Here is an 18,267-nt window from a genome sequence, read left to right on the forward strand (position 1 = left end):
AAATTCATCAATAGGTCAAAAAGACAAAAAGTAGCTCGCCAGAACAAAATTATGCTTCAGAATAAGGTTATCAGCTAAACTACAATGTCACACGTACCATCTGGGAGTGGTATATCGTTACTGGTTGTTCCCCAAACCCACAACAATTGGGGTGACAGGGCTTTTTCTCAGGCTGGTCCTTTACTTTGGAATAATCTGCCTCTTAATATCCGTAACATGTCTTCTATTCATAAGTTCAAAGAGGCCCCCAAAACCCACTTTTTCACAGTTTTTTTCATTAATTTTGTTGTTTCTTCCTTGCGCCATTAGCATCACTTGTAGTGGATACCGGCGCATCATAAGTGTTCTTCTTCTTATTATTATTATATTGTCATGATTGTATCCCACTCATTTTTCCGCCAATAGTCATACTTGAATGTCACAGGGTTCAGTGGTTAGACAGCAGGTCTTGCAAGCACAAGGTTGTGGGTTCGAATCCCCTAAGCTAACCTATGATTTCACAATGACTGGAATAAGTATTCACAATTTCTTGATATGTTCGATTCATAATCAGAGACACTAAACCAATGATTGTATTGGTGTTTATGTACCCTTGTGGGAGTTTGCCGAGTTCCCTTAATGGGAAGATCATCTAAGCCAATTATTGGAAGAGTGAGATTGGCTTTTGCCAGCTTTGTGATTATAATCCGCTCATGGGATTTCGCCGAGTTCCCTTAATCCCTTAAAAAAATGTTTTATTTAAACTTACCCTTCGTCAGCATTGACTACAATCATTCCAGTCTCTGGATGATTAATAAGTAGAGTAGCTCTAAGTCCCGCCTTAGCATTCTCAATATGAGCCCTCCACTGGGCTAACCACAGACTCTCAAATGTCACCAATGCTGTAGCGACACGGTTGTAGAATCTAACGATACGTGAGAAGTCACGTAGGTGTGTCACTGCACGGTTATCTCGGAAGACTTTCATAGGGTCTTCGATTCGCTGAAGAAGCTGACGGGACCAGGAGATTGCTCCAGCTACTGGTGGAGCATTGCGGATCATAGATGGCTCTTCCTATAAAGATAAAAAGAAACACTTATAAATGTGCTTTTAACCTTTAACCAATGTGTATAAAGCACTGTATACTCAGTACTTTCCCGAGTTCTGTGAAAAAAAGTACTGATTACTCACACATCAGTGTGAAAACAATTTCTGTTCTTTATCCTTGATGCAAACAAAATAACATCTATTAAATCAAAGACTTCATACAGCATTTCACTAGATTCATGAAGTATTGAGCAAAAAGCTTCAAGTAAAACTTTAAGAGTTTAAACATTTTTATTCATAAATACATGGGACAGTTTATCCATTGTGATTAGATGAGAGATCACATAGTCATGTTTAAATAATGTGGTATAAAGCAATGAATATAAAGCACATTGTGAAGTGTTGAAACATGGTCACCTCTGTGGTCCCTGGTTCAAATCCCACCATGGATGGAGCCTCACATGTTTTCAGTCCTACCTAATGACATGGGTTTTAACAATTTCCGGTTTTCCTCCCACATCTATAATTGTTTATTCCTTATTATCTTCTCTACACAGGTATCTTCAGGCATCTGGGTTGCTGTGCGAGGTACTTTGGAGGAGCTCTATTTTTTTTTACCAGAAATATTTGAAACAAAATAAAGAAATAGTGACATAAAGTCTGTACCTACCTTAAACTTCTCATAAATATTCTTGACTTCTTCAAGATCTGCTTCATACCAATTGAAGATGTCGATGTACTTCTCAGCGATGGATCTCTTCATTCCTTGACGGTAAGCCACTGGAGTAAATCTGATCAAACAGACAGAGAATGGATTTATGGCGAGATTTCCCAAAAAAGGGAAACAAAACATCAACTATAGAAGGTATTTTTTAGAAGTTTTAGTATTTCAAGTTTTCAAAAGACACTGATCTGCCAGCATCCCAGCAATGATGGGCGCAGCATACAGCACTTGCTAGTGCGGGCTAAAATGGAATGGTCTATAAAGAGAAAGCTGATCTTACCGTGTGATGACATCCAAGGCTTCATGCGTCTTCATCCGTCTTAGAAACACAGCTTGAAGATAAGCGCACAGATACATCTCAATCTGCTGAACCGTGTTTAAGAATTCCTCGTACGTCTCACCAAACTTCTCCTTCTCTTTCCCTTCTACATCCAGCATGACCGAAGTATTGATGTGAGATGAGAGAAGTTTCTTCATCGTTGAGATGTGATCCTTGACGATGGAGGAGATGCTTGGTCCTTCATCGCTGAAATCCTCCATGTTGTACAACTTCCCTAAGATGGAAAGAATAAACAGTGGTTTAAGTCATAATGATCTCAGTGGTCTAGTTGTAAGACACTGCTCTAGAATTGCAAGGGTCGTGGGTTTGAATCCCACCGGAGTAACATGCCTGTGACTTTGTTCACAGAGCTCGGGAAAGTACTGAGTATACAGTGCTAACACGCATCAGTGTACATGTATATGGGTAAAAAACCAAATAATATTCTTTATAATCAATGCAAATTTCTATCTATTAAATGATGATCATCTTAGTCATTTCTCAAGTAAGAACGATATCAACAATCTCAATTGATTATAAGCCATATTTGTGTCAAAATCCAAATGTTTATTAGACAACAAAAAACAGACTTAATATTTTCCTTTAAACCTCGCTTCGATTAAAACAAACTGGAAAAGTCTGCATCTTGAAATAAAATGTGGTGCGCAGTATGGGACTTGGTGTATGAGGATTTTTGTAGGGGGGGGGGGGGTACTTCTGTACAAGTGGAAAATATTTTCCTAAAATATTGGAACATTGGGGGAATTGCCCTGCGACCTATATCAGGTGTGGTATTTGAAACAAGGTTTATTATAATTGTCAAACCTTAACTTCTAAGATTATTTTTGCACCATGTAAAGTTTGAAATCCTTCATAGCTCTACTACAAGGAGCACATCAATGAGGCAATAAGTTCATTAATCCAGACAGACATCTAAGATGACTTACTAAGCAGAGCAGCATTATGTGAAGTAATTCCAGACATTCCAATAATAATATCATGAACTTCATCTGCATTGGATGGAACTTCACTTCCTAGAAGCTCCTCAGGAGGATGATCTTTACTTTCCTTAGTCTCCTCCTCGTCTTCACCAAGAGCATTCTCTTCTTCTTCAACGATGGGAAGGATGCCTGGAGGATGCGGGTAGGGGGTCTTGGTGGGACTGACTGGCTTGAGTGGAGACTCTAGGGTTGGGGTACCTGCAGAAATACACCAAAGTTAAATAGAGTGTCGTGGCCGAGCGGATAAGAGCAACGAACTCAAGCTCTGGTGTTTCTGATCCGCAGGGTGTGGGTTTGAGTCCCGGTCGAGACACTTGTGTCCCTGAGCAAGACACTTAACAATAATTATTTGCTTCTCTCCACCCAGGGGTAAATGGGTACCTGTGAGGGCAGAGATGGTTCTGAGATGGTTTGAGGAATGAATTAAATGGCCCAGTGACCAGGGGTAATAATGTCAGAAGCACTTGAGACAAGCGCTTCATAAAAATTGGTTATTATTATCAAAGACAACCAGCTTGAAAATAAATATTTTATGAGAGATTGCCTTACATTAAAAGGCCAGACCTCGACTGTCACCAGAGGCACATTCCACCTAATGGGGCTGAAACAGGGTAACCCTCTTCACAGTCCATAAAGATGTAGGCATGGGTATCATCCACTAGGAGCCACCTACTCCCTGGGCTGAAACAGGGTTACCCCTTCACAGTCTATAAGGATATAGGCATGGGTACCATCCACTAGGAGCCACCTACTCCCTGGGCTGACACAGGGTTACCCCTTCACAGTCTATAAGGATATAGGCATGGGTACCATCCACTAGGAGCCACCTACTCCTGGGGCTGAAACAGGGTAACCCCCTTCACAGTCCATAAGGATGTAGGCATGGGTATCATCCACTAGGAGCCACCTACTCCTGGAGCTGAAACAGGGTAACCCCCTTCACAGTCTGTAAGGCTATAGGCATGGGTATCATCCACTAGGAGCCACCTACTCCTGGAGCTGAAACAGGGTTACCCCCTTCACAGTCCATAAAGATGTAGGCATGGGTATCATCCACTAGGAGCCACCTACTCCCTGGGCTGACACAGGGTTACCCCTTCACAGTCTATAAGGATATAGGCATGGGTACCATCCACTAGGAGCCACCTACTCCTGGGGCTGAAACAGGGTAACCCCCTTCACAGTCCATAAGGATGTAGGCATGGGTATCATCCACTAGGAGCCACCTACTCCTGGAGCTGAAACAGGGTAACCCCCTTCACAGTCTGTAAGGCTATAGGCATGGGTATCATCCACTAGGAGCCACCTACTCCTGGAGCTGAAACAGGGTTACCCCCTTCACAGTCCATAAAGATGTAGGCTTGGGTATCATCCACTAGGAGCCACCTACTCCTGGGGCTGAAACAGGGTTACCCCTTCACAGTCTATAAGGATATAGGCATGGGTATCATCCACTAGGAGCCACCTACTCCTGGAGCTGAAACAGGGTTACCCCCTTTACAGTCCGTAAGGATGTAGGCATGGGTATCATCCACTAGGAGCCTGTTACTTCAGAGGAAGCCGTTTCACACAATGTTTTATACTATCATCAGCTCTCCATTACTCGTTACAAAGTAAGTTTTTAAGCTAACATTTATTTTGAGTTAGTACCAAGAGTGTCCAGGGGTGGATTTCACAAAGGTAGTCCTAACTAAGGACTAGTCCTAGGCAATGCTAAGAGATAGGACTGGTCCTAAGTTAGGACCAGTAACTCATCCTAACTTAGGACTGGTCCTATCTCTTAGCATTGCCTAGGACTAGTCCTAATTTAGGACTACCTTTGTGAAATCCACCCCAGTGCCTTTAATCTGCATCTTATCATTACTTACTACTATTCTCAGACTGGTTACCACCTCCTCCTCCTCCTCCTAGTGCTGCAATCTCCATCCCATCTTCCGTAGCATCATCTTCAACCAACAGATCTTCCCTCCTAGGGCGTGGCAGTCCTTCTGTGCTCAGTCCTAGCTTGCTGTATTGCACTAAGGTATACACAGCGTCAATGACTTGTCTGATACGAGCACAGAATGAATCCATGTGACCAAAGATGGATTCCTCATCAGTGAATGGGACACCGTGACCGTGCTCAGAATCACCTGAAGAAACAAAAACAATCCAATAATCAGATACTTGACACATTAATTAAGTGGAAAAACAAAAGATTAAAAGAGGAAATAAGGGGTGTGGTTAAAATGAATCAGCCCGATCGTGACAATGTCTAGAATATCCTGTTCTATCAACCCCCATTCTAAAACAACTACACTGGCTCCCTATCCCTGATCGTGACAATGTCTAGAATATCCTGTTCTATCAACCCCCATTCTAAAACAACTACACTGGCTCCCTATCCCTGATCGTGACAATGTCTAGAATATCCTGTTCTATCAACCCCCATTCTAAAACAACTACACTGGCTCCCTATCCCTGATCGTGACAATGTCTAGAATATCCTGTTCTATCAACCCCCATTCTAAAACAACTACACTGGCTCCCTATCCCTGATCGTGACAATGTCTAGAATATCCTGTTCTATCAACCCCCATTCTAAAACAACTACACTGGCTCCCTATCCCTGATCGTGACAATGTCTAGAATATCCTGTTCTATCAACCCCCATTCTAAAACAACTACACTGGCTCCCTATCCCTGATCGTGACAATGTCTAGAATATCCTGTTCTATCAACCCCCATTCTAAAACAACTACACTGGCTCCCTATCCCTGATCGTGACAATGTCTAGAATATCCTGTTCTATCAACCCCCATTCTAAAACAACTACACTGGCTCCCTGTCCCTGATCGTGACAATGTCTGGAATATCCTGTTCTATCAACCCCCGTTCTGAAACAACTACACTGGCTCCCTATCCCTGATCGTGACAATGTCTAGAATATCCTGTTCTATCAACCCCCGTTCTGAAACAACTACACTGGCTCCCTATCCCTGATCGTGACAATGTCTAGAATATCCTGTTCTATCAACCCCCATTCTAAAACAACTACACTGGCTCCCTATCCCTGATCGTGACAATGTCTAGAATATCCTGTTCTATCAACCCCCATTCTAAAACAACTACACTGGCTCCCTATCCCTGATCGTGACAATGTCTAGAATATCCTGTTCTATCAACCCCCATTCTAAAACAACTACACTGGCTCCCTATCCCTGATCGTGACAATGTCTAGAATATCCTGTTCTATCAACCCCCGTTCTGAAACAACTACACTGGCTCCCTATCCCTGATCGTGACAATGTCTAGAATATCCTGTTCTATCAACCCCCATTCTAAAACAACTACACTGGCTCCCTATCCCTGATCGTGACAATGTCTAGAATATCCTGTTCTATCAACCCCCATTCTAAAACAACTACACTGGCTCCCTATCCCTGATCGTGACAATGTCTAGAATATCCTGTTCTATCAACCCCCATTCTAAAACAACTACACTGGCTCCCTATCCCTGATCGTGACAATGTCTAGAATATCCTGTTCTATCAACCCCCGTTCTAAAACAACTACACTGGCTCCCTATCCCCGATCGTGACAATGTCTGGAATATCCTGTTCTATCAACCCCCATTCTAAAACAACTACACTGGCTCCCTATCCCTGATCGTGACAATGTCTAGAATATCCTGTTCTATCAACCCCCATTCTAAAACAACTACACTGGCTCCCTATCCCTGATCGTGACAATGTCTAGAATATCCTGTTCTATCAACCCCCATTCTAAAACAACTACACTGGCTCCCTATCCCTGATCGTGACAATGTCTAGAATATCCTGTTCTATCAACCCCCATTCTAAAACAACTACACTGGCTCCCTATCCCTGATCGTGACAATGTCTAGAATATCCTGTTCTATCAACCCCCATTCTAAAACAACTACACTGGCTCCCTATCCCTGATCGTGACAATGTCTAGAATATCCTGTTCTATCAACCCCCATTCTAAAACAACTACACTGGCTCCCTATCCCTGATCGTGACAATGTCTAGAATATCCTGTTCTATCAACCCCCATTCTAAAACAACTACACTGGCTCCCTATCCCTGATCGTGACAATGTCTAGAATATCCTGTTCTATCAACCCCCATTCTAAAACAACTACACTGGCTCCCTATCCCTGATCGTGACAATGTCTAGAATATCCTGTTCTATCAACCCCCATTCTAAAACAACTACACTGGCTCCCTATCCCTGATCGTGACAATGTCTAGAATATCCTGTTCTATCACCCCCATTCTAAAACAACTACACTGGCTCCCTATCCCTGATCGTGACAATGTCTAGAATATCCTGTTCTATCAACCCCCATTCTAAAACAACTACACTGGCTCCCTATCCCTGATCGTGACAATGTCTAGAATATCCTGTTCTATCAACCCCCATTCTAAAACAACTACACTGGCTCCCTATCCCTGATCGTGACAATGTCTAGAATATCCTGTTCTATCAACCCCCGTTCTGAAACAACTACACTGGCTCCCTATCCCTGATCGTGACAAAGTCTAGATTATCCTGTTCTATCAACCCCCATTCTAAAACAACTACACTGGCTCCCTATCCCTGATCGTGACAATGTCTAGAACATCCTGTTCTATCAACCCCCGTTCTGAAACAACTACACTGGCTCCCTATCCCTGATCGTGACAATGTCTAGAATATCCTGTTCTATCAACCCCCATTCTAAAACAACTACACTGGCTCCCTATCCCTGATCGTGACAATGTCTAGAATATCCTGTTCTATCAACCCCCGTTCTGAAACAACTACACTGGCTCCCTATCCCTGATCGTGACAATGTCTAGAATATCCTGTTCTATCAACCCCCGTTCTGAAACAACTACACTGGCTCCCTATCCCCGATCGTGACAATGTCTGGAATATCCTGTTCTATCAACCCCCATTCTAAAACAACTACACTGGCTCCCTATCCCTGATCGTGACAATGTCTAGAATATCCTGTTCTATCACCCCCATTCTAAAACAACTACACTGGCTCCCTATCCCTGATCGTGACAATGTCTAGAAAATCCTGTTCTATCAACCCCCATTCTAAAACAACTACACTGGCTCCCTATCCCTGATCGTGACAATGTCTGGAAAATCCTGTTCTATCAACCCCCATTCTAAAACAACTACACTGGCTCCCTATCTCTCAACGAATCATCTTCAAGCTGATGCTCATTGTCCACAAAGCACTTAACAGGAAGGCTCCCCACTGCATCTGGGAACTACTTCAAGTTTACCCTCCCTAGGGTCGATTTCACAAAGAGTTAGGACTCGTCTTATCTCCCGTTAGGACGAGTAACTCGTCCTAACTTAGGATCAATCTTAAGGTCTGCATGCTACAGTGCGGGGTTGGGACTCGTTCTAAGTCCTAAGATTAGTCCTAAGTTAGAAAGAGTTTTGTGAAATCGACGGCTGGATATGTGCACATTACAAGACTCTATTATTATTATTCTTACCAACCGTGACTGGAAGTGGCAGTTAAGCGCACTGGGTTCATTTATTATTATTATTATTATTCATGGTTTATTTATTAAAACACTGCAATACAGCGGCTAAAAAGCCGAAATGCACAGTTTACAAAAAAGTCATTGAAAAACATTACTATTAAAAATATTAATGTATAAACTTAAAAAGAGCACAAAAACAATTTGATAAGATTAGAAAACCAACCATCGCTCACTTAGAAAAACCAATATAATTGTCATTAAAGTTACAGCAATGATTACTTATGAGACTAGGAGTCGCTACATGGCAAAAAAATAAAGAAATGGCAAATCACAGTTGGCAAGAACACATTTGGTAATAACAATTTAAAAAAAAATAAAAAATTATGGGACCTACTGCTTTATGTTTAAACCGAAGGACGCAGCAATAATGGTTAGTTGTCTTGCATAAGGATACAAGTGTCACGACCAGGACTCGAACCCAAACTCTGCTGATCAGATAAAACAAGAGCCTGAGCTCGGTGCTCTTATCTACCAGGCCAAGTCAAGAAAAGAGGAAACATAAAAAAATCTTACCAGCAACTGATGGTGTCTTAGAAGCCTTCCCCATCAATGTCAAGGTACCTCTGGAATGAGCTCGGACTCTTGACGTAGGAGCACCCAAGGAACTGATGGATGGGAATTGCATCAAGGTATGAGCTCCACCTAGACTGTCTCGTAGAGTACGAATCGTGTCTCGATAAACACTCTGTAAATAAAATCAAAATACAATCATAGTATTTGGTCAATTATTGCCTTCATAAGATGTCGTACAAAATTTGCATTTACAAATGTTCTATTTCTATTTCCCTTTGTCCAAACCAAAGTTGTCCAATAGAGACTCCTTTATTCTATCTCTACTAACCATTCAAAACAAACCCACTGAGGCGAACCCCATACTCTTACAATAGTTGCAATGGGTTCTTTGATGTGCATATATACAATTTATGAAACCTACGGCTTTACGTAGGTAATAGTTAAGTGTCTTACTTAATGACACAAGTGTCAAGACCAGGACTTGAATCCCTACTTTGCTGATCAGAAACACCAGACCTTGATTTCAGTCGCTTGGCCACTCGACCATCTTATGCCACAATTTCCTGTATGTCATTTTTAATTGCTTATAATAAGTGTTATTTATCATTTTCAAATGTTTAAATGATTGTAATTGTTTTCCTGTAAATTGCTGCTTGTTTGTTGTTTAGGTCAATAAATAAAAAAATAAGAAATTAAAGGAAAAAAAAAAAATCAAATTAAAATAAATAACACTTTAAAATAAACAAAATTACAAATAATCATAAAATTCATCCTTAAACTCACATTGAGGTGAAGACACGCCTTCAGTCGTCCAATCAGCGTCTCATCCTCCTCAACTTTCTGATCTTTCCCCTTCCGTCTTCCAGCCCGAGTTGTTCTCCCCTGCTGATCAGTGGAATTGACCCGACTCTCTATCTCTTCATAGAACTTGGGCCACAGTAAGTCATCTTGGGAGGGGGTTATTGTTTCTGCTGTGATGTATTCCTTGCAGGCATTTACCAGTTGATTGGTAATCTAAACGAACGAAAGAAAAATTTTCAATTTCAGTTATGAAAACAGGCTTACCACCAAGCTTAGCAAATTAATAAGCAAAAATGAAAGTGTTTACACTGGGTTCGTTTAAGTGCATTACACAATACACAGGACTAATGGCTTTTCGCCCCACCCGAAGGAAGCAGCAGTAAAGGAGAGTGTCTTGCTTAAGGACAAAAGTGCCAAGACTAGGACTCGAACCCACACTCTGCTGATCAGAAACACCAGGGCTCGAGTGTGGTGTTCTTGTCCACTCAGCCACGACACGCCAGAACATCGAGTTCTTGAAGAAAATTGTTGCTTCTTCTGGTTTTACCAGCAGTTTAAAATGAATGAGTGCAGCAAGTTGTTTACATTCACAAGACTTGATCCCTTACCTTAGTGAAGAGCAGACCTAAGTAGCCGCTGCGTGCATAGAATCTAGAAATAGAGTCCATCTGTTTGACGCTGTTTGCTAAGGCAGGAAGAGCTGTGTTGATAATCTCTGAGGGTGAGGCGCCGTGATAGAGATGCTCAAAATGACGACGTAGCGCTTCTAGATATTTCACTTTATCCTTTGTTTCATTAGCTGCATCCGTTATGCTGAAAGAAGAGTGAGAGGCAATTGAATTTCATTTCAGGCCTTGGCCTTCACTCCTTAAGGGGCACCAAGGCAAAGATCAGGGCAACAGAGGCATGGCCTTCATGCCCTCTGTGTAGATTTTGTTCATCGGTAAGTGGCCTTGCTTATTGTTCGACTACTTTTTACAGACTATACATACGCTGGTGTTTCTGTTCAGCAGAGTGTGGGTTTGAGTTGCAGTCGTGACACTTGTGTCCTTGAGCAAGATACTTAAAACTGCTTCTCTCCACCCAGGAGTAAGTGGGTACTTGAGAGGGCAGAGATGGTTCTGTGACTGGTTTAGCCGAGTAGCGCACATTTGTTGCACATGTTGTATACTTCCAAAGGCGTTGAGAAGGTTTAAGGAATGAATTAAATGGCACAGTGACAAGGGGTAATAATCTTGGAAGCGCTTTGAGATTCCCCTTGGGTGTGAAAAGAACTATATTAAACTATTATTACTATTATTATTAGTTACAAACCTTGCATCAATGGCTTTCCATTTCTTAAGAACCTTTGACTTGGATGTGATGAGAACGCCAATCACTGTCTTACATTCTTTGCCTTTGAGTTGCTCCATGATGTTTGCTAGCATCCGCTGACGTCTTCTCCATCTTTCTAACTCACTCATCGGACCAGACGTTGGATCCATGAATCTTAAGGCAATAAAGAGGAAAATAGATTAGTTTCAATGGTGCCATTTTAAAACCCTGCAACGAGAGACCTGTGCCCAATTCATAGAGCTGCTTAATCAGAAATTTAGAAGGACACCAGTCACAAATTGTTCATGTGTCATGGTTTGGCCGGTAACCTTATTTTGGTAAACAACATTGTTTTGTGCTTAGTTGCTTTATGTGCTTTACATAGCACCTCCACACATGCTTTATAAAATCGGGCCCTGTTTGGTTGCAAGGTCCGTTTGGCATTCTTCCATCATTTGCATAAATTTGCATTCTTTCAAGAAACTGCTGAAGACCCAATTGTTTCATTGTTCATCGACAGTGAGTGATTTTTATTTCGGGCCATCTTTGTTTTAAATTTGGGTTGATCTGTGTCGGAGATATCAAAGGGCTCTGCAACCTCTGGAAAAGGCGCTATGCCAGCTTATTTATTTATTTTTTATTCTTACCTCTCGTCTCCCCCGTCCGCTAGTGCGTTATCAATCGTTGCAATCCATTCTGATACGAGAGCTTCATATTCTGAGATGATACTGTGATCATAAGAGGTCGTCCGATGTTTACTAAACTCCTGACTCACCATGTTATCAGGACGTCTCAGAACCTGATAATTAAAAACAAAATGTAATCAAACTTAACAAAATATATTTTCAGATCATCAGTAGTAGATGTAGATGTCACAATGTTACTTGAGGGTGGTCTTAGTTGGGGTTGCAGGTTCTCAACTTGTACCATTCAATCGAATACAAAGGGGTCCTGGGGTCTCAAGGCAATAGTAAGCAATAATCATCCAAGCAAACAAACATTAAATAATATATTTACAGTACGATAAAATACAACAAACTGGAATTTTGAACTTGTTGAATGACTCACGGTAACATGGGTGCATATGAGACTTTATAATTACATGTATCACCATGGTTACAGCAAATCTAAAAATACTGATTCTCAACAATCTAATCAAACTCAAAGGACTATTTCATAAAGCTTTCAAGTCAAAAAACATACTCAGAACAGAAAGTTATTGCTAAGCAGAATTGGTTACCAGCAAAAATACACACTTACTGTGAGCTGGTTTCATGCACCTTGCTTTGCAAATAAATTCTGCTTAATAAATGAAAACAGCTTCATGAAATTGCATCAAAGTGATAAAAACTTCAATGAACATTAAACAGCATTTGATCTGCAATGTCATCAATACTTAAAGAGCCTAATATTTTAGTTGGAGATACATGTATAATCGGTAATATTTATGTTCACATTCACGCATAATATAACAGTATTGTCAGAAGATACATGTAGTCACTGGCCAATACATGCACCAACATCAAGCCATGCATTCATAAACACATTGCACAAGGAAGTAATTTACCCATCTTGGAAACTTATAGGAACTTCACAATAACGCTGAGAGATCTTATCTTTTACAAATCTGAACAATGCCTTCCACATGATATATAATGCATGCACCTTATTTGTTTGTCAATATTGATTCATGCTCTATGATCTACAGGTATCTAAATCTAGATAGAATAGTATTCTAACAACCAACATCAACCTTGTCAACTAATGACAAAAAAAAAACCTAAGACTCCAAAATGTATCGTACAGGGACTTATCATTCAAAAGTTTGCCACACCCCCTGACCAGAGGATCCCCTCCCGGATCCCAGCCCCAAACAATCCTCCTTTCCCATCCAACTCCCCTCTTCTCAAACCCTATCCCCCAAACCTGCCGGTAGCAGAGCCAGATAATTTGGCACCGAGGCTCTGCTACTTGGAGATGAGCTTTCGGGCAGCGGGGAGTTGGGAAACCAGGATTCACTGCCAGTCACTTTGTAAATTTTCACAAATTCAAGGAAACTAATAGTTTCGCGCTAAATTGTTGTGGCCAATAGAGTTGCGATAGCGCTACCCTCCTCTCGACGGCAAGGGTTACGTTATCGCAACTATGGCCTACCATAATATGAAGAGCCTGCACTCAGTTGACCTGGGACAGAACAGGGGACAGAGTGTCACAAATCACACATGATACACACATACCAATATGACAATGAGATGAGTGACAATGCATGCATGAATTGGGAAATATGACCTCACCAAATCAACTGGAACTCGTCGACGCCGTTTCTGTGTTGTTGGAATTGGTTAGCAAAATGTCAATGGGTAGTAGTTTTTTTAAAAGACTTTGCATGCCATACAATTTTTTTATTATAAATTCTTCCAATGCTGACTAGCTAAAAATTGATGCATTGGTGGTAGCCTAAAAAATACCACGTCATAGTTTACCTGTAATAAATGTAACGAATGTTAGTTACTTATTTTTTTCTTTACATGAATTTCAATCTCTTTCTTTTGGCCCCGAGATGGAGCTACACTTGATACTGATTAATTTATAATCAGAGACAATATTATGATTTAGACCAAGATTCGAGAAACTCATTTGGGAAAGTATTCATTTGTTTATTGAAATTTTCAAAGTAAAATCATCTCACATTCCAGTTGTTTTATAACATTACATGCTTTTATCCGTCCTGTTAATAACTTATTGACGCTTGCACCCTTTGGATGTTGAATACCATGTTCCAATTATGGCAACTAATAAACAACATTTTTCAAATGGAATGTTTCTGTATCCTGCCACCACCTTTTCATTCACTCATTTTTGCAAAAAAAAACATATCATTTGAGTAAATTAGAAGAAAAAAAAAATCATAATCAATGAGTGACAAAATGATGGCAGGACATGGAAAGTTTATCACAGAAGATTGACAGGTTTATTAAAACAACATTTAATATCAAATTCAAATTAACAGTAGGCTCCTAAAACTTGGACAATTTAATTGATGAATATTGAACTTCTGTTGTTGTTTTTTGCAGTTTTATTTCCATTACCTGCTGCCTCCCTGATGCAGGTACGTTGACGGTTTCAGACAAAGCAGCCGCATATTTCTCCAAACTATTCAAACACTGTGAAACATTCTCATCGGTACATTTACCCCAATCTTTCTGACTTCGTAGCAGAGGAAGATAAATGTCCGAAAGTAAAGTATTGAGGTTGTCCAACACACTGTGTCGCAACTCTCCGCAGAAGATGTCCTTCTCCATGTGAACCGGGTCCACATCGTGGTTGACATGATGGCGGAGGAAATACAGACATGTTGTTTCTTCGATGTTCACCTCTTTTAGAGTAGCTAAAGAGCTGACAACATGGAGCTGCCGTGTGCTTTGAAGACCACTCGGGAACAAGGTGCTTGTCTGTGGTCGGTCGGAGTAGAAGAATAGTTTATTCGGTCCGCCTGTACCCAAAAATTGGTTTATTAATTCGAGTGTTTGTGACTCGCACAGGAAATCTTCCAACAATGTTGGGTTATCATGAAAACCGCCGATGTGGAACGATTCCTGGATCTTCGTGGCTATCCACCAATGTCTCTCATCCATTGTGACTATTTTTCTTCAGCTCATAAGCTTAATTTCATGTTAAATAAGACGTTTTTTGTAACAGCTACAAAACGAGCCCGCGATTTTGTTTACAGTAGGCTGCCATTTTGGATGGCGGTCGTCAGGAACTACGAAGTTCCCGGATGTTTAGCGGTTCAACGTTCGTTCACTGGTTCGCTGTACATTCACTTCGTTAGTTAACACAAGCCGAGTACCAGTACGCCCAGGACCCTTGACGTTTTGTCCAATCAATTAACTGGAAAAGGCTGGCGTAGGTTAAGCGTATTATTTAGACAGTCGGATAACAGTTTACTGATGCTTTATTTTCTTCAAATGGAGATGTTTATCAAAACAAAAAGGAACTAGAATGGTGACAAAATACTTCCTCAAGTTTTGATCAAGGACATTGCAGTCTTAAAATAACGGCATACACCACAATGACTTTAGTTAGGGCGCCGCCTATAGTTAGACAACATGTAGTATTTTATGCTGGATTTTTAGGGGTAGTTCTATTATTTTGGTGTTTTGTTAATGTAGTCCTGCTATGAAATATATATATCTTACATGTGACCACAGGCTGGGCCCCAGGGGGGAACTTCTTAATCTGATGAAGGTTTTAAGGATAAAGAAATACATCAATAAATAAATATCTAATTAGTCCAGTTCTAGGATTCGCCAAATAATTGTTAAATACTAGCCAAAACATAATAAGATTCCATGTCGAGATAGTTATGTATATCAATCAAATTATTTAGTTTCCCAACCTTTAGGTTAAGGTTTGGATGGATCAAATATCAAGTGACCAGCATACCCGTTTTGTGGATATAATAATAGTCACCGTATATAATGTGTGAATAAATTTAGGCAAAAGTCATTTTATTTTGTAGAGGATGTAATAATAGATTTTGATCTTGTTGAAAAGGAAGGGGAAATTGCAAACAAAATAAAAATCATCTGAAATAATGACTGTCTGTCTAATCTTGATGTCTTACTTCACATTATTTCCTTGGTTGAGGTTTTATTTAGCGAAGCATCTTTCATATAAATTTAGTTGAAGTTGACGAGTGATCGTAAGGATACCTGGTTTTCATATTAATGTGAAGACTGCAGTTTGCTGTTATTTCATCGCTCATTCTACAGCTACAATGTTTCTGCTCATTCTTGTTATGACATTGATCTGGGGGTCACGTGGGATGTCATATTTTAAGAGGCATCCAGCTGACACCCTCGCCATGACTGGAAAAAATGTGACATTTAGTTGCAAACTACAGCACGCACTAGCATGCAATGATTACGGTGATCAAACATATCGTTTGTATTGGGAATACTCAAGAACTGTTACATTTCAATCGCTATTGCACATTTCAGACGGCATCACTCTGTATAATCATTCCTTCACGAGGTACAACGTCGCATTAAGCGGTTGTACGTGGACTTTACACATACAGAACGTCGGTGCAAATGACGAGGGATATTACAAATGCTATATCTACAACTACAAGTACAAAACTCCGTCGCTACCCACAGAAGACACTAATGCAGCGAGACTGACTATAGTCGATCCGATAGACACTACCGTCATACCGTCTCGGATTGAGAGAAACGTGGGTCAGAATGCAACATTTCGTTGCCGAACGCAACCAGTGATTAAAAACAAACTTACATACACCTGGTATAAAAATCAAGGTCGCTATTGGCAAAACGTTTCGATGGAAGATAACATCATTTTATTTCGTGATGAAAACAGATTAATGAAAATGCTGAGATTGACAATGAGAGACAACGGCACTGCAGTGAAATGTATGGTGTTCAGCGGAGCCATGTCAGTTACTGGTGAGACTACCAGTGGATTGCTACTTGTGCATCAGGACGAAGTTACCATGGAAACCACCACAAGTGAGATGACAACATCTCAAAGAAGTGATCCATTAGATCGAAACTCTAGCCCACCTGCACCCCAGACCCCATTCCTTCCACCGACCAAGAAGCAAGATCCAGATCCTGACAGTAAGAACCCTTCTTCAGGATCTACGGACTCTACAGTCATCATAGGAGGAGCTGTAGGAGCTGGTTTCTTAGTTCTCCTCATTGTTATCCTCCTGTACTTTCTTGTCTTCAGAGGACGATCTCAACCCAAGACTATTGATAGACGTCAATCTCACGCACCTCAAGATGATGGAGAAGAAAGTGATGCAGACGGGATATCAGAAACCCAACTGCACGGAGACACTCCGAGGTGTGATCAAGAAAATGAGCACACTAGCTCTGCAGGCGAGAGATCAGTTGAGTCCCCGAAGGAAACGGTTACTGTATGCAGTGGTAACGTCGGGCAGGCAGAGGCCATGTATGCTGTGGTGGATAAAAGTCGCGCCAAAAGTAAGACACTTGGCGCCATTTCAACTGAGAAGGCATCTTGGAAAGGCTTTAAAGGTGGGAAGAATGGGTCGATGCTGAATCGTGAAACAGACACCGCTCAGTCCTCGAGTGGTTACTCCAGTCCGTCTGAGCGTCAGAAACCAACCGTCGATGTGATGGCTTTGCCGGTACCAGGACGCGTCGCGTCTGAGCGTCAGAAACCAACCGTCGCTGTGATGGCTTTGCCGGTACCAGGACGCGTCGCGTCCGGTCAGAAACCCCCTCGCGTCATTCCGTACCATCTCTCCAAACGCCAAGCCAGCACCATGACCCACCAAGCCCAGGCCGGGGCAGAGCAGACGGCAGACCGTGGTGAGGACGGTCTCGTCAAGGATGACCCAAGACTGAGGAATGTGGAAGGTCTGATCTACGCTGACTTGAATCTATCGCGAGGATCGGCAAGAATCATCAACACGGAGGAGCAGACGGTTTATGCTGACATCTGAAGAAAGAAGACTGTAGGTAAGTTGGAGAGGGACTTCATGCCACGCCCTTTAAGAAGTCACAGGCTAGGTTGACTATTCCACCATAATATTAACTATTAACCAACTTAATTGAACATTAACTGGAAGTATACATACAGCTGAAAAGTTATTTCTTATCCCAACTTGAATAATTTGAAAGTGCGAGTTTTTGTTTGTCTGAAACGTCATAAACTTGTCTCAAAGAAAAAATAAAGAAAGTTAAAACATTACTAAAATGCAATCAAACTTTGTGTGAAAGCTTTCATGAAAACATGCCTCGCTCTTTTGGTTTATTAAGAATGTATGTAAGAAATCAATGAGTAATGAGAAATCAACATTAATGAGTTATCATTTATTTGAATAATGTCTTTCTCGATTCGATTATCCATCAAGGAATGGTCGGTAATACAAATATTAAAACAAATTGAAATTAATAAATATTCCAGATGTCTGTTTATACAGAATACATACACATGATCTAATACGTCGCATATAGG

General features: G+C 41.1%; 2 protein-coding genes across 2 annotated transcripts in view; both read right to left on the minus strand.

Moving 5' to 3' along the window:
* The window catches only part of LOC117296409 (dynein heavy chain 5, axonemal-like), an 83,857-nt gene extending 80,618 nt beyond the window's left edge, over window positions 1-3,239 (minus strand). Inside the window, exons 1-4 of the mRNA XM_033779314.1 lie at window positions 3,017-3,239; window positions 2,031-2,304; window positions 1,697-1,817; window positions 749-1,053 (exon numbers count right to left, since the gene is read on the minus strand). Of these exons, the coding sequence (XP_033635205.1) occupies window positions 749-1,053; window positions 1,697-1,817; window positions 2,031-2,304; window positions 3,017-3,053 (737 nt within the window). The 5' untranslated portion in view covers window positions 3,054-3,239. The remainder of the gene's footprint in view (window positions 1-748; window positions 1,054-1,696; window positions 1,818-2,030; window positions 2,305-3,016) is intronic.
* Window positions 3,240-4,930: 1,691 nt separating this feature from the next.
* On the minus strand, window positions 4,931-14,891 carry LOC117296757 (dynein gamma chain, flagellar outer arm-like). The gene is made up of 7 exons (XM_033779801.1): window positions 14,346-14,891; window positions 11,904-12,055; window positions 11,257-11,430; window positions 10,551-10,755; window positions 9,925-10,155; window positions 9,142-9,313; window positions 4,931-5,202 (listed from the first exon to the last, which is right to left on the minus strand). Exons 1-7 carry the CDS (start codon window positions 14,889-14,891, stop codon window positions 4,931-4,933), a joined length of 1,752 nt encoding a protein of 583 aa, XP_033635692.1.
* Between the last annotated feature and the right edge of the window lie 3,376 nt (window positions 14,892-18,267).

This window comes from Asterias rubens, chromosome 11 (assembly GCF_902459465.1).
Source record: "Asterias rubens chromosome 11, eAstRub1.3, whole genome shotgun sequence".
NCBI lineage: Eukaryota > Metazoa > Echinodermata > Asteroidea > Forcipulatida > Asteriidae > Asterias > Asterias rubens.

Excerpts from the sequence above, each read along its gene's own strand:
- LOC117296757 (XM_033779801.1), bottom strand. The coding sequence starts at position 14,891 with ATGGATGAGAGACATTGGTGGATAGCCACGAAGATCCAGGAATCGTTC. Across the intron at positions 9,314-9,924 it reads AGGCGTGTCTTCACCTCAAT|AGTGTTTATCGAGACACGAT; the intron begins GTGAGTTTAAGG and ends TTTTATTTACAG. Across the intron at positions 5,203-9,141 it reads TAAGACACCATCAGTTGCTG|GTGATTCTGAGCACGGTCAC; the intron begins GTAAGATTTTTT and ends TTGTTTCTTCAG.